The 21,599-nt window shown below is 42.5% G+C and overlaps 1 protein-coding gene across 2 annotated transcripts in view; it reads right to left on the reverse strand.

Moving 5' to 3' along the window:
• RDH10 (retinol dehydrogenase 10) overlaps positions 1-21,022 on the reverse strand; it is a 38,375-nt gene extending 17,353 nt beyond the window's left edge. The window contains exons 1-2 of one of the 2 annotated variants that reach the window (XM_077810145.1): positions 19,967-21,022; positions 18,564-18,799 (exon numbers count right to left, since the gene is read on the reverse strand). In XM_077810145.1, the coding sequence (XP_077666271.1) occupies positions 18,564-18,799; positions 19,967-20,258 (528 nt within the window). In that variant the 5' untranslated portion in view covers positions 20,259-21,022. Of the gene's footprint in view, positions 1-18,563; positions 18,803-19,966 lie in introns of both variants that reach the window. The other variant, XM_077810144.1, reaches the window with a different exon arrangement.
• Positions 21,023-21,599: the final 577 nt, after the last annotated feature.

Raw genomic sequence — 21,599 nt, forward strand, 5'->3', positions numbered from 1 at the left:
AAACTAAAGAATTTGCGGTAGCATAGAAACTATTGGTCTTAGACTATGCTTTCATTTATATTTAAGACAAAAATATATGAATCATTTTCCTCCAACTCTGCATGACATTTTGTTTTGAAGTTACACGAAGCACTTGTTTTAACATTTACAGTTCTAAGAAGTTAACTATTATTTCACATACACTGGATTAACATTTCTTTCCTTCCCACTGCCCCCAAAATAGATACATCAATATGGGTTACAGCATTTGCTCAGAATGTGACTGACACTACTGAACTGAGATACAAGTGTCAAGTTATGTCTCTCCAAGATTAAATCCATATGAAACGGATTTCTGACTTAAACTACTATTAAAAAAATCTGCAGCATACCATCTACAGGTACTATCTTTAGTTATAAATAGGTCTAAATACACCACTCTTAAAGACTAAAGATAACCAATGTGATCATGTAATGATCAATTACAAAAATCCCTCTAGATTGAGATCTTTGAGTATAATTGCTATTCACGACCATTTCTACTACTGCAGTGCTTTTCTTGTGTTCAGTAAGCAAATGTGCAATGTATCAGAAGCAAACTGAAACTGAATTAAGTAGTTTTCTTAATCAAAACTTAGTCCCACAAAGCTCTTCACAATGGGGAGACAGCAGAGATAAGATAAGTAGTTCTATTCAAATCATAGATAGCTGGTGGTATTAGTTTGCTAGAAGCATTAGTTAGTTTTCCATTCTTTACCTAATATAAAAGTAATTATATCGTGTCTATGACAGCTGAACACAAAGTCTGGCTAAATTAAATCTCTTATACACTATATTAGAAGGCTTACTTGAGAGGGGGGGGTTTAGAGGAAAGGATGGAAAATTAGTGTTTAGACAGAGAAAAATGTAAGGATGCGTGCGTTATTGTTGGCTCATTCATGTAGTTACGTAGGTGCCCTTACGTTATCTGAAGACCTCAGTTTCTTGTGATCTTGTATAACTCAAGGCATGTATGCGACACAGTGGAAGGGAGCTCTCTTTTTTGGTAAACTGCAGGTAAATACTCAGACTGAAACTAATGGTTACTTGAATAAAATATGACTAGGCCATATTCTGTTCCATACATGATTACATTTTTTCTACTTTGAGTGGAGACTGTAATTGACTCCAGAAGTTTCTTTCCTTCCTGAGATTCTTTTCAGATAGGGGTGCGGGGGGAGTATCATCTCAGGTTTATGTGGGGTTAATGTATTCAGATTCCCATCTGTCCTAGATCACACACTTTTCTACTTTTCCTTTATTCACCGTTATTTTCTTCCTCTAGAGAATACAGTTCCCGTGGGTTTACACACAAATACCACAGGAAAACATAGTAGTGGATTTCCTCCTCTTAATAAAACCCAGTTTTTCCTTTAACATTTCACACACCCCAGCCTGAGAGAGACCATCACCTTCATCCCTTTCTGGGGGTAAGGAGAGAAGATCGGGAGAAACAGTTGAGCATCTCATTATATTATACTAGCAAGGGGAAAGTTACAGCTTTTATCTTGTTGGCATGCAGCCTCCTCCATTTCTTTGCTCATAAGCTGGTACATCCCTGTTTCTCCTGACTTTATTTAAAAAAAAAAGTAAAGTAAAGGGGTGGGGCGGGCTTTTCCTGGGTTCAGTGTGGGTGGACTGGCCAGGGATCTTTTACTATGATGGTCTTAACATTTCTGGGAGTGGTGACACTGAAAGATGACAACTTGCTGACAATTCTAGAATGAAAAAAGCACCTGTTCCAGGTAAACACCCATTCGTCTATGCCCTGGAGATCCTTTGTCACCAAGTGACTGAGGTGAATATTGATGCCTTGGAGAGGTTTAATAAGCTACAAAAGAAGGCATGGGAAATTAGCTCCATCTAAAAACCTGGCAGACCATTTGGAGCGGCTCCTGCATGAAAAGTTCTCCTGCATCACTGGACTAAAATTCAGGCAAACATCAACAGGCTGCTGAACTAGGATGTAGCAACATGGAACAACCAGAGACATGCCCTTCTAACTCTCCACCTTCCACCTCTGGCAGCTGGACCCACAGACCAGCTTTGGACTTCAGGAATTTTATTCTTTAACCTGCGCTTAGATGATTCCAGTGAATACCATCCGCTGCCAGCTTCTTGAATAGGTACTCGTAGTAGACATATACTAGCTCTCCTAGAGCTAGTGCACTAAAAATAGCAGCATGCCAGGGTAGCATGTACAGTGGCTCAGGCTAGGTGTTTGAGTACAAATCTCCCCAGACCTTCTGGGTACAGAAGCTGCCACCTGTGCTACCCCCAGCAACACGACTCTTTTTAGCTCGCCAGCTCAAGTAGAGGAATAGGCATCTACTCAAGCCGTGAAGCATGCTCGCAGCTGCAGTGTAGACATACCTTTAGAGCCATACTCCACTCATCATACAGTTCTCAAATGAGCAAAAAGGGGCTAAACACACGTGGCCTGGACTACAGAGTTCTACCACAGTTGTAACACAAGTACATGAAGATAAATCCTCTAATTACCACTACAGCTATTACTATTACCACCATGTTGCTGTTTCACCTAGATACATTTGCCAGTGAGGAAGACAGAACATATATCAATTCAAGTGTCAAACTCAGTTCTTGAAGAGTTTCCACAAGCTGAGTACTGTCCTGAGTTAATGGGTACTCTCCCTCCCTTTCATAAAAGTTAGGGGTTCAAGTCCTGGCTGAAATCAAGTGACTAAATATATTATTGTTTATAGATAATCTAGAGGCCAGGGCTTCAATTAGCAAAAGTACTGCAAAGCTGCACTCAGTTGTGTGAGGAATTCTCTCACCCTCATTAATATATGTTTGTAGCAAGTATCCAAACCAGTTTGGCGTGCAAAATATTTTTATTTATCTATCCCCCAATATTGGAAAGTCTTGCCAAAAATTAAGCAGTTTCCAATTACTGTATGACTCTTCAATTTATGTATTCCCTAACTATTCTGAAAGGAATTTTATGTGGGTGTTTTATTCTGTTAGATAAGAGTGAGCTCAGAATGCTCTGTTCAGCAAATAAGAATGCAGATCAACTTTTAAATGCAGTTTTTTCCTAGACAGAACTTGCTATAAAGCTTAGTCATCGTGTCACACATTTGGCATAACTTTCTGTTTTACTCTGCATGATCTTCTGACAGCTTTGTTCTTTATTCAGAATGCGTGTTTTGTTTTGTTTTTTAAAGAATTTATGTAAACTTATTCATTAATATTAAAGTGAATGATGCCTTTGGACTATGTGTTATGTAACAGATTGTGCATTTTCAAGAAGTAGATAATCTTTAGATAAAAACTGCAGAGGTTGTCTAAGTTTTAGATACCTTAAAGCTGCTTTTTCACTATGACTACTGTTTACCATGGTATTTGTATGCAAATAGGAATTTTTTAGTCAGCCTGCTCTTCCTGCTTAATACATTCAGCAATACAAACACTGATTTGTGTTAAATGCCTTATTATAAAAAGAGTGATTTTACCATCACCGAACATTCAACAGGAGGGATACGCCTCTTGCCAGGAAAGAGTTTATCTTTGTACATAAGCATCTAATCAGTAATAAGGAAATACAGGAGATTTTACAGATGAACGAAGATTTGATAACAGTAACATGTGTTTGACTATGAAATAACTGAAGACTGCTGGTAGCTCCAACTTAGTGTAGAACAGTGATTCTCAAACTTTTGTACTTGTGACCCCTTTCACATAGCATGCCTCTGAGTGTGACCCCCTGTTATAAATTAAAAAACATGTTTTTATATATTTAACACCATTATAAATGCTGGAGACAAAGTGGGGTCTGGGGTGGAGGCTGACAGCTCACGACCCCCAATGTAATAACCTTGTGACTTCCTGAGGGGTCCCGACCGCCAGTTTGAGAACCCCTGCCGTAGAGTAATTCCCATTCAATTAAAACTAACATTTTTATACATAAAGTTTACTGGAGTTTTTAGAAAAAAAAAAATGGATAATGCATTTTCAGAGATTCACTAATTGGCTGTACCAAGAGTAAGAGTTCTACCAAGATAAGATTTCCACTTCATACCCTCAAGCCAAGAAATGTTAAATTCACTGCTCTGGTCATTTTAAACAGACAACTGTTATAAAGGTGTTCAGCATTCTACTGACTGGGGCATTCATCTAACTACACAGGTCAACTGTTCATGAAGAGTTTTCTTTAGTGATTTAAAGAAAGGGAAATGGACAATTCCTATCTTTAGGCTGTGAGAGGACCAGCTAGGCTATGCTAGTGCCCCATTTGCTACAATACAACTGCTACCTCGTCTTCAATTTCTCAGCTGCATCACTGCAACTTATTTCCATATACTTTTTTGGGGGGAGGGGGTGGCAGGAGAGCCACATCCACACATCATATGCCTTTCAACAGCAAGAGCTATAAGAGAGCCTGAGAACCTACAACTTCGATCAGCTTCAATAACAGCTCTGAGTACTTGGTACATTTGGCAGGTCTGGGCATCATTCTACATGTTGTCTACGATTGTGCATGACTGGTCTCTTGCAACGTCTTTAGCAGTTTTTTTTTTAAAATTTAAATTATTGGAAGTGATGGCAGATTGCAATGGCTAGGAAGGGTTTAGGACTATTCAACTCTTTAGATCATTTAGACCCTATTCAGGGAAATGCCCCCATTTAATAGAACTCTTAAGCATGAGGTTAACTTTAAGCAAATTCTTAAAAGGTAAGCACATGCTTCAGTGCTTTCCCAAGTCAGGGACATGGGCAGGATATCTGAGAAGTTGTCACAAAAATTTAAACAAACAGCAAATGGGGGGGAAAAAAAAACAAACAAAAAAAACCCCAAAAAAGCAGCCCAAATGCTCATTCACAAACCAATTTAGGCGTAGAATTTAACAGCCAAACAAACTTGAATTTTCAAAGGATCGCGTTAAAATAGTCACCTTTCCACTACACATTTGTTCCTGTATTCCTAGAAATTCCCTCAGCCTATTAGTGCCTTCCATTTCCAGCTGTGAGAGTTCACTGGTGTTGAGTCTCAATCTGATTAACACTATGAACTACTGCTAAGGTGCCAATTCTCTCACATACTGAAAAAGTGTAATTATTTACATGGGCAAAACATTCCAGAAGGAATTTGTTGCAACGTTGTGAGTTTAAGAACCCATCTACTTGTTTTATGAAATATGTTTAATATTTTCTTCAATGTAAGCATTTCCCCCAATTTCAGAAAGGCTTCAACAATCTAAGCATATTTACAAAGATGTACAATCTACACATATGTAACTACACTTTGAAAGACGTTATGCAGACTAAAATGTTGAAGCTCAGAGGAAAAGCTTACGGTATCAAGTGCCAATTTAACTTCTGTTTATGCCAGTGGAAAGACTGCCATTATCTTCCATGGGAGATGGATTGAGCCTCAAAAGCTTGGTTCTGCAATTAAGTATCAAGCATTTTTTTTTAAGAAGTGGGAGGGAGGAGAGGAGATCAGTTATCTGAACAGGGTACTGTAGGGAAAGGCATATAAAACAGATAATCATACAAATAGAATGTGTTTTTGCACCACGTTGGAGACAAAGGACAAAAGTTTAAGGCTCAGTTCGACCCACAGCTTGTTAGGTGGTACAATAAAATGCAGAATTTGACCCACTGTACCCAATCTCTCCATTTTTTAAAAAAGGGGTAAGAGGACTAGTTAACAGAAATTTAATTAAACTCTTCTGACACTACCCCATCCCATACACACAAAAATCTCGCTATCCCTAAATTGCAAAGTAAAGATATGCAATATCAAAGGCTGTGTCCGAGATTATAGTCAGTCAAAAGACAACCATAACAGCTGCTTAAATTTTCATATTGAGCTTGGCAGTAGAGCCTCAAGTATTCTAAAGGATGAAAATGCAGAATTAGCCAAATCGCTTCTCAAAAGGCAGGACACTTGCCATTTTACATGTGGTAGCCATAGTAGCCTGAAGAATGCATTAGAGAAGAATGCCCACTTAGGAAGACTGTCTTTATTAAGTTATCTGGAAGAGAAGGTCAATAGCATATTAATGAAATCTGCAAGCTATACCAATTTTAGAACTTGGAAGGACGTGACATAGCTTGACTTAAGCAAAGCTTTTGATACGGTCTCCCACAATATTATTGCCAGCAAGTTCAAAAAGCATGGATGGGATGAATGGAAAGCTGGCTAGATCGTCAGGCTCAACAGGGAGCGATCAATGGTTCAATGTCTAGTTGGCAGCCGGTATCAAGTGGAGCACCCCAGGGATCTGTCCTGGGGCCGGTTTTCTTCAACATCTTCATTAATGATCTGGATGATGGGATGGATTGCATCCTCAGCAAATTCGCCTATGACACTAGGCTGGTGGGAGAGGTAGATACACTGGAGGGTAGGGACAGGGTCCAGAGTGATGTAGACAAATTGGAAGATCGGGCTAAAAGATATCTAATGAATTTCAACAAGGATAAGTGCAGAGTCCTGCACTTCAGACGGAAGAATCCTATGCTCCGCTACAGGCTGGGGACTGACGGGCTAAGTGGCAGTTCTGCAGAAAAGAAGCTGGGGATTATAGTGGACGAGAAGCTGGATATGAATCAGCAGTGTGCCCTGAGGCTAATGGCATATTGGGCTGCATTAGTAGGAGCATTGCCAGCAGATAGAGTTAAGTGATTATTCCCCTCTATTCGGCACTGGTGAGGCCACACCTGGAGTACTGCATCCAGTTTTGGGCCCCCCCACTACAGAAAGGATGTAGACAAATTGGAGAGTCCAGCGGATGGCAACAAAAACTATTAAGGGGCTGGGGCACATGACTTATGAGGAGAGGCTGGGGGAACTGGGATTATTTAGTCTGCAGAAGAGAAAAGAGTGAGGGGGGAATTTGATAGCAGTCTTCAACTACCTGAAGGGGGGTTCCAAAGAGGATGGAGCTAGGCTGTTCTCAGTGGTGGCAGATGACAGAACAAGGAGCAATGGTCTCAAGTTGCAGCGCGGGAGATCTAGGCTGGATATTAGGAAAAACTATTTCACTAGAAGGGTGGTGAAGCACTGGAATGGGTTACCTAAGCAAGTGATGGAATCTCCATTCTTAGAGGTTTCTAAGGCCCAGCTTGACAAAGCGCTCTCTTGGATGATTTAGTTGGGGTTGGTCCTGCTTTGAGCAGGGAGTTGGACTAGATGACCGCCTGAGGTTTCTTCCAAACCCTAATCTTCTAGGATTCTGAAGAGAGATGGAGAGACTGGAAAGGAAAAAAAAATTGAGGCATGTATCATTGATTCCCATGCTAAAGGGCCTAGAAAGGTTAGAAATACGCAAGCCACCACAAAGTGATTCACTTGAAAAATGCAAGTGAAGTCAAGGGAAGAAAGTTGTTCTAAACACAATATTGAATGGAACAGAGAAACCTGGAAGGCAATAATGCCCTAAGGACTATAAAACTGGATTGTCCAAATTTGCAGGGCTAAAAATGCAAGTGATTGGGCAGGTGAACACAGCCTCCATGTTCCTCAAATTTGTTTAACCGAAGTAACTGGAGGGGCTGGAGAGACTGTCTTATAAAAGAATGAGAGCTAAACTATATGGTGTGGCTAAAGCAGAAGCAGGCAAACTACGGCCTGCGGGCCACATCCAGCCCATGGGACCATCCTGCCCAGCCCTTGAGCTCCCGGCCGGGGAGGACAGTCCCCAGCCCCTCCCCCGCTGTCCCCCCCTCTGCGCCTGCCCACCTCCCAGGCTTTCCAATAAGCCTGTTCTGCCGCTCTGAGTGGCATGGTAAGGGAGGGGGGTTTGGATAAGGGACAGGAGATCCTGGGGAAGTAGTCAGGGGGTGGTTGGATGGGAGGTGGGGGGGCAGTTAGGGACAGGGATCAGGGCAGTCAGGGGGGGATTGGATAGGGGTTGGGGTCCCAGGAGGGGGCAGTCAGGGGACAAGGAGCAGGGGGGTGGTTGGATGGGTCAGGGATTCTGAGGGGGGCAGGAAGTGGGGGGGGGCAAATAGGGGGCAGGGGCCAGGCTGTTTGGGGAGGCACAGCCTTCCCTACCTGGTCCTCCATACTGTTTCGCAATGCCAATGTGGCCCTCGGGCCAAAAAGTTTGCCCATCCCTGGGCTAAAGCACACTAAAAAGAGAGCAAACACTGATGTGCAGAATTTTTGGTACCATGTGGGGCATAATCCTAGTCACATCATAACTGATCTACCTTTACTCAAAGCACATGAACAGGCCACTCGTTTCAGAGAAGTGTGCTGTGATCATTTGCTTATAATACCATTAATCTGATATTTCAAGTATTTGTAAAATAAAACCAGATGTATTGTGGAGTGTATTTTTAATTTACCAAGAATCAAGACATTGAAACAGCATTGATCCATTCAGTCAATGGTAGCTGGATTTTGCTCACATGAGATTTCACACCTCAATGATGTCGCACAGTATAAGAGTATACAAGTCCCAAAACATGTTAAATATGTTTAGTCATACACTTAATGATCAAATCTACTTTCATATGTAGTTACAGCTTGACTAATATAATTAAGTACTGCTAATTCTAAGTGGAAAAACAAATGTCAATGAAGGGAAGTCTTCCCCCTTTTCCCTTACCAACAACCTTCTGCAATGGGAGATGGCATTTCACTTTTGAATGAAGCAGATAAAAAAATCCTACTAAGACGAAGAATTAAGTTAGGGGACCATTTTAAAGGGGAAAGTAGATATCAGCAAGTCTGAATGTGTAAACATGGTTTCATGGAGAACCAACCAGGTAGCTGCTTGATGAGCACTCTCCACTGCCACAAAGACAACCCAGTTTTGTTTTCTAATACTCTGCCGCCTGTGGATGAGAATCTTCTGTTCCAAATTTTCATCAGGACAATGTATTCCCCAGTCACATGAAAGCCATGTACTCTACCTTTGTAACCAAGTGTTTCCCTAAAGCAGTGAAAAAACTAATCATATATTGCTAGTGAGGATGAGGCCCCACACTGGGAAAGACCACAATAATTATGTCTGAGGTTCTCCTGCTTCCCCAAATTCTCAACTGCTAATCCTATAATTTCTCTGATGCCCTTGTTCAGATATTGTTTATTTTGCTGATTCTTTCCATAAGAGACAGGGATTTAAATTCTCTCTGATCATTCATCCAGGACCAGTGCTTAAGAAGAGATTACAGATTCTGAAAACATTCATATGATTTGCTGAAGTGTTTGTAGCCTTGACAGGTCATGGGAGACCTGAAAGTCTGACTCCTACTGTCTTACTTCCTTATGACATACTCCAGTTCCAATTCCAGCTTTATTTTAGCAGCTGGTAGAGCCATGAGCCACTACAATTAGATAAATAAATAAATTTGTTAGTCTGTAAGGTGCCACAAGAACTCCTTGTTGTTTTTGTTGATACAAACTAACATGACTACCCCTCTGAAACTTAAAATTAGATTAATACTCTATTCCTGAGGTTCTCAGAATGGCATGTCACAGACCACATCTTAACAGATATAGGCTTCAGGAATACCTCCCCTTTGATATGCAGTTGTTAACTAGTCTGAGACACTTGCAATTGTTTACATGGAATATTAGAAAACCAGTACATTCTCTATGCATTTTTGCCATCTTCATATAATTTAACAGCTGGAGATCAGGGTAAACCAAATAATCCACCAGCTGTCCATAGACCACAACCCACTACTTAGAGACCACCAATAGTTCCTAGGCCAGTTTGAGAATCATTGCTGTCTACCACGTCAATAGGCCAAACTTCTTCCAATTTGTGTAGGACATTTGTTTCTAGCATTTGTGGTCTGAAATAGCAATTGCTGAAGTCATATCATAATTGAAGTGGGGAAAAAGCAAGATATTAATCTGAATGGCAGTTTCATATCTGTCATAACTCACTGGAGCTACCATCAAATGTTTTACACCACAAGAAAGCAAGAATGTTACTAGTCCTGATGATTCACAAGATATTGAAGCTTAAAGTTTACAGTGGCCATCCAATTGCCAGTGCTGTTTTGCCCCAGTGCAGGACTAAGTATAGCAAGTTCCAGACCAATGCGATTTTCAGCCTCTGATGTAAGAGCAACAGTGTTGTGTCTGCATTAAAAAAAAAAAAAAAAGGATTAATCACTGCAGGATCAGTGAAAAGGCCCTAGTACACATGGGAAAGCTTGTGACCAGGAGGTTTGGTGATAACATGTTCAAAGGCTGTTTTCAAAACACTTATTAGCTGCCTTGATAGAAGCATTCCTAATTAAAGACAGAAGCAAACTTCTATGGATCATTTTGTTTATGCACCACAGTATACAAACTAAAAGTTTGTTATCACAGAGGTCTGATGATACTAGAGAACAGAAAACCACAACTGAACAGACAGCATCAATGAACTTCAGGGAGTAGTGTTCTGTAACATCTGTACCACAGCTAGAGTTGAGTAGTGGATAACAGTTCTGGAATTCAATTATGCATGCTTGAATTTGCATAGACTGTATATAAGGCAAAATTTAGAAGGGCTTTTTCATAGAACTAAGACTTTTTTGCACTCAACATGGTTAGCTACGCTTGCCGACTGTTCAAGTGAAATGATATATGGTCTGAAAAGTCATCTTTGTCTTGACCATGTCAAGAACACTGCCACACACACTCCCTTCTATAACCTTGGATTAAGCATATAAATAGGCACTGAGGGTTTTTAAATTTGTTTATTTTTAAAGAATCACACAGAAGGACCTTCAGCTCCATGAAGACAGATGATTGCTGGGGCCCTGTGATAATAATTCTAGAAGTATTCAAAAAAGACTAATGCAAGATAAATAGACATCCTGTGTACTGTTTCTAGTGGATGTCTGCCTGCCTGCAAATTTATATGGTGACAATTTGATTGTCCTCCGCAGAAGACTACACAAGATTCATACAGACTGCAAAACAACGTACAGTTGAAAGAAAAAAGCTTTACTGCAAGACAGCTCTATTGACTACTCAAGCTCCAGAGATAAAAAGTCCAGCAAATCTAAAGAAAAAACCGTTCTCATTAAGACCTATTTTCCATCCTTGAAGGATGTTGTTTTCCAAACTACATTTCCTGAAGATGAAGAGATAGAAGCTTAATTAATTTCCCTATTTGAAAGTGTTTTCTTGAGAGTCACAAATGGTAATGGTACTTACAGAATCTCGAATCCTCCCATTGCTATGGCTAAGACCAGGTCTACAGTAAAAAGGTAGGTCAACCCAGCTACGACTTTCAGGGATGTGAAAATCCACATTTCCCACCCCGAGCAATGTTGTTAAGAAGACCTAACCTCCAGTGTAGGCAGCACTAGATTCATGGAAGAATTCTGCTGTTGACCCTGCAATCGCCTCTCCGAGAGGTAGATTAACCACAGTGACAGGAGAACCCCTCCCATCAGTGTAGGTAGTGTCTACACTTAAGCACTACAGCGCAGCAACTGCAGTTGTGCCACTGCAGTGTTTACAGTGAAGATGAAGCCTGAGAATGTTACTGGGGCTTCTCTAGAGATGTTGCCAAGTAGCACAATACACACTGTGTGCATGTAAGCCATGTGGACTGAAGAATGACAGAGAATGGGACTCAGTGCTGTCACCTGTTGGTGAAGTTTGAGAAGAGCGGCCAACAGCTGCTTAAGAGCTACTACAGATGGCCAAGAGCTCCACAGGCAAGAAAGCTCTCTGCTAGCATCTGTTGGAGAGCAAGGAGAGTTGACTGAATGGGCAGGGCCTTATTCGCATGTGTGTTATGTGAAGGTTTGGGGCATTTTGATAAATGTTAAGTTTTGCATTGGGGGCAGTTAAATGCAATTCACCTTGCTGGGAAATAACACAGCTGTCCAACACGTTGGGTAAGGAAACCTGGACTAAGCTACAGGAAGAGGAAAGAGACTCCTGCTTGTTACTCAGAGGGCCTCTGTGGTGGTGAGGAGTTTGTCAAGAGTCCTAGATCCCTCCCTAACAGCTAAGCGGAGACTGTTGGATAGTGCAGAGTGATGGCAGCTTCGACGGAGTAGAGGCAGACAGGTAACACCAGACAATGCAGAGCATTAGTGGCAGCAGCTGCATGGTGACCAGCAGTGCAGACTGGCAGAACCAGCAGCAGCTTCTCCAAGGCAACGGACAGCTCAGAAGGGATGGACAGCACAGAGCAGCAGTAGAGCTAGGTAGCTTGGGCTGAAGTCACAGAGAAGGCAGCAGCCTACCCAATGGACTCTGGCACAGACCTCCCTATCCAACCATTAAAGCTGAAATCATTATAACTGGGTTAGGTAATAAAGCCCCCAGAGAAGCCAAGGCAGCACTGACCTGCTAGAATCCTTGGACTTCTCCAACCCAGGACACTTATCTATGAGTGGGGAGGAGGGAAATGGTCAGAACACATTAGCCATTTACAACGGCCAAAGGAGGACTGAGGTTGGGACTACTGTTAAGACCAATTCTTGCTGTTGTCTCTCCCCCCAACACACAACGAAGTTCTCTTTGTTATAACCCCTGCACTCAGTGCTTGTGAGTGGGGAAGAATTGCCCACTAGGGGCACTTAGTATGGTGTATATAGATTCCCCGGTTTCTGGGGGAGGTTCAAGCTGGTGTTAAGCATTTAAGGAAACCCCAGCCTAGAAAACTGAACCCAGCCCTTTTTGCTGCCATCAGCACCTGGCAGAAGGGTATCTATGTCCTATATGACTGTAGTTTGCAGTATTCCAAGACTTTATCCAACAAAAGGACCAGAAAGAACATAGGAACACTTGCAAATACATAATTCTTTCAACTATCTTTGCTAGAATCCAGATTTCCTTTTGAGAGATTGGGTTAGTGACAAGACAAACATTAGATTTGAAAGAGCACCAGTTAGTCAAAGTCAGAGTTCCCCTAAGCCAAAGGCTCACTGAGTTGATGCAGTTAAGGGACACCAGTTTCAGAACCACTGGTACATAAGGGAGCGATGTGGCAAGCATCATATTCAACTGCCTTTAGCTACCCTAACCCAATGGATCAAGTACTCGTTTTGCAGCATGGTGAACTGGTGGTAGCTGTTCAGTGTGAGATTGAGTGAGACTCAAACCCATGACTTTCAGGATTTTAGCCCAGCACCTTAACTACTCAGCCACCACAATTCACCATAGTTAACAGTAATGCAATTTACCTGGCCATCACTCAAATGCTGTAGTAGGATACTATCGTAGCGGACACTATAGAAAAGCTTAAGATAATAATCTCTGAGGGCAAAGATGATCCATAATTAATTTAATTTAGTTACTAAACAGTATTGTTGGCAAAGCAGTTATATGCTTATTACCACGGACAGACACAACTGAACCATGGAACATGTTAAATGCACCCGTATTGGTCACTCACGTAGTCCTCTCCACCCAACATGAAGCTTTCATTCTCAAGAAGTTGTCACATTGTTATGGATCCCTCCAATGAACTATTCAGACATTTCCATGAGAACCAGAGTTTCTATAAGCCTGTTGATGTCCTTTGGGCCTAGTCAGATTATTATAGTTTGCTTTTTCATGACAGGGCAAGCCGTTTGCATAGGACACGGATAGTTTTCCTACTGTAAAGGGTGCATTCCAAACTAACATCTCCTGTATTGCAGAGAAACATTTTTTGTGTTATTATAGAAGCACTAATATATTTAGCGAAGTCAAGAACCAAGACAACCGTTCACTCAGTACTCCAACATCATGTAAGCAGCCTAGCAAGTTAGGAAATGTCTAGGGACAGGGTATTTTGCCCAGATGTCAACTCCTTAATCAACTGACTCTAAGGTGGGGGAAAGGGGAGAAAAGTCAATTGTGATAGAAGCCAGGTCAGACCATACTTCTTCCCTCACACATTTGGAACAGAACTTGACTTGGTTCACTGTTAAAAGCAGGCAAATACTGCAAGTACTTTTAAGTAAGCGTCCCTTTTGCAGTCTTGTACTTCTGAGGACAAAGTTAGTTATTAGGAGCTGTAGATGCACTATTAAGACTACCTATATTTACCATTTTGAACACAAGTGTAACAGCTATTTAGCATCTCGACTGACTAGCATGTGCATTTAAAGGTAAACATACATAGTAAAAATACTAAAGAAATAAAAAAAAGTTCTGCGCCATAAGTCACTATGCACACAGTCCTCAAAACATTAAGCCAGGAATATTTGTAGACCTGCATATTTAAATATATATATGCACATTATTTATACAGAGCAAATATATACATTTATATAAAGGTCATTTGAAATATGGCACATTTGTACATGATTATTTCAATGAGAAAATTTAGCTTAGGTCTCAACCTGAACAGTTACTAGAAAAAAGCAAGGTCTATAGCTAAAATATGGGCATTATTGAACAGTATTAAAATTTTCTAAAGATTGAACAAGACTGACGTAACAGTTTCAGTACTACAAGACACACCTGGATCACAAGCCTTTGGAAACCACTATAGGTAGTAGAGCAACTGCATGAGTATGCAGTAGATTTATTAAACATTATGCAGTTTGTACTGGCTGGCTTTTAATTTCCTGAACAAAACATTTAACAACATAGGCCTTAGGCATTTCATAGAAAAGAATTCCCTGCTTGGGAAGGAGATAACTAATGAGAACTTTTCAGACAGTAGGTTCTCTTACCTGCTTACTATATCAATATAAATAAGTCTGTCAAAGATTTAGGCTCCAATTCCACAAAGACTTATATACATGTTTACACATGGAGTACTCATAGCACATAGTTAAGAACGTGTGAAAGTCTTTCCAAGGTAGGACCCTGTATAAAAATTCTGGGGAATACTCCAGAACTGGAGTTAAATGCTTTTGCTTCCCCCTTTTGGTTAGTCAAAGAGAAAGCTGATCTTCCTGTGATGGGCAAGATGCTATTCTTTTAGAAGAGGTAAGTTTAAGCTGAAAGTTTTGGAAAAATCCATACATGTCAGAAAAACAGCAGAATTACTACCAGACTGATCTCCCTCAGATTTGGATCTTAAAGATCTGTGCCACAGACCTTTAAGTCTTCAGATTCTAGTATTTTGTTATATTAGAGCATTTGTTCAAGAGTTTTCATTCTAGCAACAAGACCTAAAAAAGCTCCTAGTAGATACCAAATGTCTATGGATGTGGAAATAGCATAATCTTAATCATATATGTACTGGAAAAAGTCTCAAAAGAATCTGAAAGACTGTTCCAAGATGGATAATATGGGACAATATTTGACCAAAGATATACCACAAATAAGAAAGATTCCTATTTAGTGCAATTTCTTTTGTTGTTTATACACAGTCCCTCATTGCTGAGGCACTTGGGTGCCTCATCAAGTATTGGTCTTTATTGTGAAACAAACAATCAAGTAATAGGAATGATCCAGTCATCAGTTAAAGAAGGCTAATCAAACAGATAAGTCTTGCATTGTGATCTGAAGTTTATCAAACCGAAGTTCTGGCTCATCATCACGGGGGGAGAAAAAGTCTGGGCGGAATTTAAGAGTAAATTCCTGGAACTGAACAACAGGGATGACTCAGTATATCATAACTACTGTAAGAGGGTGTAATGAGAAGAGTCATTACATTAACGTGCTGCAGCTTTATACACCTGTGGGCTACAAGTAGTGCAAGCTTTGTTCATACAGCAGCATACTTAGTGCCCCCTAACAATTTTCAATATCAGAAGCATTCTCGTTATCTGAAAACTGAATTACATGTATTCAGTACACATTGATAATTTTATTCAGTAAAGATTGCAATAGTTAGATACAGTGGTGACACATGCTATATAAAACTCCCATAGAAAGTACTATTCAAATCATGCATGTCAGTGAAATGAAAGGTATCTTTCGGCTGAGGCATGCCAACAAAGCTTTAGGCATTGCCAGTCTGTGACATGGTACAGCCTAGCTGGGTCACAACAGCAGATATGACATGCCTTTCACTTCCCACATGCTGGAAAAAGTAAATAGCTGCTAATACAAAATTAGAAGATTATTATTTGTTCAATTTACTTGCAGTTTTCAGATAAAAGTGTGCCCATTTCACTAATTTCGGAAGGATAATGCCAAAGTCATATTTTTCGGTTATTCATACACAGGTGCATTGAAACTTCAGAGTGTTGTTTGAGGAAGTGGGAAGAATTTCCTTTTATAATATTGTTTCAATTATTTTAAGTCACGTGACAAGGAATGTGTTTTACTGTAATCCACTCATGGGTTTTTGGGACTAAACACCCTCCAAGGACAGTCATAAGTCTACACAAATGCTCTGGAGTACTAGGTTTTGCAGCTGTACCAGCAATTTAGCTGACATGGAAAACTCTGATTTCATACATCTAGACACACTGTCCTAGTTAAAGTCAGCATTAACTTACACTAAAAAAAGAAAACCTGGCTCCAGATCTGGCTGTTTCAGATGGTATCTGATGAGTTAGTTTAAAAAAATAAAATAAAAAATAAAAATAAAAAAAGTCCACCCACTTTTGGTCAAACCAGCCATTTGTGCGACCTGGAGAGGGAGGAGGACAGCTCTGCCAACACCAAAAACTGCCAAGCTTCCCCTTACCTCACCTCCCCAAAAAAGCCAAAAACATAGGACACAGGCTGATCTGCTTGTATACTCCTTCTCTAGATCAAGAGGTCTTCAGTTAAATGAAGAGGGTGTTGATAGCTCCTTAAAAATTTTAGTGAATCCAAGTTCAGGAGACCCCCAGCACTGATCTTGCAGTAGCTTTAGCCTTTAGGCTAATGCAATGTACAACAAGCATTCCAATACAAAAAGTTTGACAGATTCAGAGTTTGGAAGAAGTTTCCTTTTAAATGGAAAAATATCACAAAAATTGCTTAAGTCTAACTTTGTTTTCCTATAGCTGTTAGGAACTCAGCAAATATAAAATGTGTGCCTTAAAACAAGTTCTCTGAAACAATGCTGTAAATAAGTGTCTTGATTTACATGCCTGAGGGAAGAACAGCTGGAGAATCTAGGAACCTCCCATATTTTAATGTACAATGATGTCATAACTGAGTTTCCAAGAAGTCTAAGTTTTGTATTTAAATCACATCTTAAAAGCACAACAAGAACTCTCATTAAAACTAGTGAATATCCCTGCTTTTGTAAGCATCAGTTGGATTTACTGCATTTTATCAAAAAGAAAAGTAGTACTTGTAGCACCTTAGAGACTAACAAATTTATCTGAGCATAAGCTTTCGTGAGCTACAGCTCACTTCATTGGATGCATGCAGTGGTTGCATCCAATGAAGTGAGCTGTAGCTCATGAAAGCTTATGCTCAAATAAATTTATTAATCTCTAAGGTGCCACAAGTACTCCTTTTCTTTTTGCAGATACAGACTAATACAGCTGCTACTCTGAAACCTGCATTTTATCAGTGGACTGTACAGAGCTTTTGGATCTTGTTGGAGTTCAAAAGATATTTTAAACTTTTCAAGTTTCCTGTAAATGCATATTTTCAGAGTTAAGTCTCCAAACACAGTATCTGATGTGCACTGAAGTTTAAATATGCTTTATAGACAAGTTCTACAATACTTGGGAAAAAGTTAGACTGCTCTGCCATTAAGTGTTTCCCAGTGTTGATCTGAAGGGGCTCCTTTAGGGTTATGAAACAGCATTTAACTCCTATGTTAAAAAGTTACAGTAAAGAGGCATGTGAAGTTTCTGTACACCATATATTTCACAAGATTTTAATATTACACATGCAGGAATAATTTACCAGGCATCTGCTGAAGTAGATTTCAGATTGCTTAATTCTTTAACTGTTTTGGAAGTATATTTCATAACCTTATTTGAGGGACCAAAGGACAGTTCTAATGCCATGGACTTAGTCTGACAGCTAATGCAGGCCCAGTGTGTATCATGCCTGGCTTTAACATTCTAGTTTATATAACTCTGTTGAAATGAGTACCAAGAAAAAAAAAAGAGCAACAAAATTCAGTGAGAATATGACTATGTAGCTTAAGTTTTTCATTTAGCATTCGTCAGTTACTAAAACAACATCACCACACAAGAATCCATGTAGCTCTATTTTACTACTAATGGTTTACTCTGGAGAACGAATTATAATTACAAATATGCAAGATTTCTGATAAAGACCTTCTAGCTTGATTTTCCTTCGAGGTTGTCTTCTCCTCCCTGCCAAGTCTTCAAAAGTTACAGCTTCCCTTACAGCCAACTTTAGCTACATCTCAGACAGGGCTTTTAAGAAATATTTAAGTATCTTTTGAGAAATCGGTGAATCAATACTATAGCATCAAGTGTTATCTTAAAGTTGCTAAAATGCCAGTGCAAGGCTATAAAAAGTATTAACTGAAAGCAGTAGACAAGACTATTCAGAAGTTGTTCATACAGAAAATGTTATACTGAAAGTCATGTAAAACATTGATTTTACAATTAAATAGTTGGTACAAAAACTATTTCTTCTCCCCTTGCCACTCTCCAACCCTATTGGGTAGTAATCCAAAAGAGTAGTAGATTGTATGTATAAGTGCAAAGTCATATACAAAACTAAGTGACAGAACACCCTTCCCCAAATAAACTGAACAAAAGTGAAGCATAAACAAATGTATAGTTACCCAGAAGTGTGCATGGCAGTTAACCATCATGGTCCTTTCAATAAGCTCATCAGGACACTCTAGGAGATGGTGCCCAGACACCACACCAGCATTGTTAACCAGGACTGAAACCTCTCCAACCTCTTGGCGGACCCTCTCAGCTGTCAAGTAGACATTCTCTCTCTTGCTCACATCACAGGTATATGTATAAACCTGCAAGTTGCAGTGGGGCAGCACCTCTTCTTCACCATCTCCAGCTGCTAAGGAATCCAGAATAGAAAGGTTACATTCTCAATTAGACCTCAACCTTCAGGTAAAAAGTCACAAAGCAGAAAGAGAGTAAACACTCCTCCATTACACTTTAAGAGTTCTATTTACTTTGGCATCATCACAGTAAACAAACACTATATTTACTGTTCCTGCATGAAAAAGGCTCCAGCTGTCTGAATCAAAGGTTATACTGATGAAAATGGTCTGTGCTCTTCCACTCATGAAACTCTCTTCCTAGCAAGGAATACAAGCACACAAACCCCACTCCTTCCTGGGTGGTCAGATATGAGTGATTGTGGGTGTGGGATGAAACTCTTGCTTACAGCTGGGTTTGTAGGACAATGAAAAATCCAACCTGGTTTAAGTCACAAACCATGCCCCTGGTCACCATCAGACAGTGTGGTCAGGAAATACACAAGTACTAAAGAATCCCAGAAATACCCCCTCTGGATGTTCAGCTCTAACTACCATTTTTCCTTTCCTGGCAGGAGGACTACCACTGTGAAAATGCAAGTGATTTTCTTGTAAGCATGTCATTTAGCTACCCTTCCTGAAGCAGGTGAAAGATAGTTTTATGGGAAGTTAGGAGGAAGCTGTACAAAAATAATAGCATGGCAATACTAGAGCCCCGCAGAAGCCATCTCCAGAAATGCCCCCTCCCACGAAATACTCCCCACACATTATAAACTGGGTACTTCCCCCTCACCAGGGGTGCTGAAACAATTTTTTATGTGGGCACTGAGAGCCATTGAACCAAACTGTAAACCCTGTATATGATGGAAACCACTTCAAGCCAGGGGCTGTGGCAGCATGCCCAGCACACCTAGTTCCAGCACCTATGCACCTCACCTCTCGCTGAGCACCATCAGGTGTAGCACCATCCTTCTGCCCCCCAAAAGACAGGCTGGCAGGAAGGTAGGACCACTGCCTCATGGGAGACTAACCCAGTAAGAGTCCACTATCCCAGAGCCACACTGTCCCCAGATCTCAGGCAGTGGGCTGTTCCTGTAGTCCCTACATTTACTGGGGGGAGGAAAAAAGGAAAAGAAGGGGAGGCGGGGGAGATAAAACATGTATTAGATCTATATCAGGAACACAAAATAGATCAGCATATAGACCCAGTATATCCTGCCTGAGGTAGGCAGCGCAGTTACCTTGCTGGGCAGCGGTAGCCGCCTCCTCGGCGATCTCACGGTAAATGTGGCGCACCATGCCTGCCGTCTCCTCATTGCTCTGAGTATTGATGTCCCACAGCACCAGCAGAGCCCGGCGCCGGGCAAACTCCAGGGCGAAGAGGCGGCCCAGGCCGCTGCCTGCCCCAGTGATGAGGCACACCTGCCCCGCCACACTCTTCTCCTTGGGCCTCACCAGCCACTTGGCCGCAGCCAGCACGAAAGCCCAGAGCACTTTGAAAGTGACTACGAAGAACTCCAGCAGGATGTTCATGCTTGCAGCGCTGTCCCCCAAGGGCTCAGCTACAGTCCCCGCTGCCTACCGGGGGAAGGGGCGTCTCCGGTGCCCTGGTACAGGGGAACCTGCCTGCTCTGTGCGCCAAAGGGTCCCGAGCCGCTCTCCAGAGAGCGGAGAAAAGCCGTGCGGAGCGCAATGAACTTAAGGGACACCGGCAACCGTGGCACAGTCCGCTCAGCCTATCGAGCAAGGGGCCGTGCAAAGCTTCCCCTCAGCAGCCAGAGGAAAGCAGCAGCGTAGGCACCCACTACCCCCAACACTAAGCACTGCCCAGGCACCACACTGCCTGCAGGCACCTGGGGCTGCTACTGCCTGGGAACCGCGGAGCTCGCCGCCTCCTCTGGCTGCTCGGGAGCCGCCGTGCCCGCAGCGCTGGCTACAGGGCTGAGGGCAGGGAGACTTTAAAGAGGAACAAGCGCCCTCTGCGCTACCCGATTTCCTTCCCCGAGGGCGGCAGCTCCTCGCCGAACGCCGGCCAGCAAGTTCAGCCACCCAATCGAGCCGCCCTAAGTTTGCCGACACAGCCGGGGCTGGCTCCCTCCTCGCTGCCGCTCGCACTGCCTGAGGAGAAGCTATCACTAGCGCAGGGTGAGGGGCCACCTCCACCGCACAGCCAGGGAACGAGGCGCCGGGTTTCCCTCTCCAGCGCCCCTGCCTAGCTCCCTCCTCCGGCGCTCTGCACCCCGCCACTGGTTGGAAGGGAGCATCTCCACGCTCCGCGCGCTATATACCCACGGCTGGGAAACGGGTCCCCTCCCCCACCCCATCCCCAGGCCCTCCCCCAGCCCAGCCCCCTCTGCATTCCCAGATCTTCCCCCAGCCCATTTCCGCCTCCACAGCACCCGCCAGCACGGCCCCACCCCTTCCTCGCCGCCAGGCCCCACCAGGTCCCCTGGTGCCCCGCCAGCCCCTCTCCGTGCGCTCCCCACCCCATCTCCTCCCACACCGGGCCCAGCCACCGCCGTCACGGGGAGTCGGTGGGATCCGCCCATGCACGCCAGGCCCCGCCCCGGCGGGCCCAGACCCAGCAACCGCTCCGCCGTGGTCCCACCACCTCCCCGCGGCCAGCCCAGAGCCGCTCTCCGCCGCTGCCTGAGGCACAGGCGGCGCCTCGCTCGGCGATAAGCGCCCAAGCCCCAGCCACTCACACCTCTCCCCCCGGCCCCCGCCGCTCAGCGGGACTTCCGGTCCCGCTTGCTGCCAGGCGACACAAGACACATCTCTCCACGGCGGGGACCTCGCGGTTGGGTTAGAAACTGTCCTCCAAATCTTCCAGCTAGAGGAGGGAACGGGAAGGGACTACATGTCCCAGAATGC

This window comes from Eretmochelys imbricata, chromosome 2 (genome assembly GCF_965152235.1).
Source record: "Eretmochelys imbricata isolate rEreImb1 chromosome 2, rEreImb1.hap1, whole genome shotgun sequence".
Lineage (NCBI taxonomy): Eukaryota > Metazoa > Chordata > Testudines > Cheloniidae > Eretmochelys > Eretmochelys imbricata.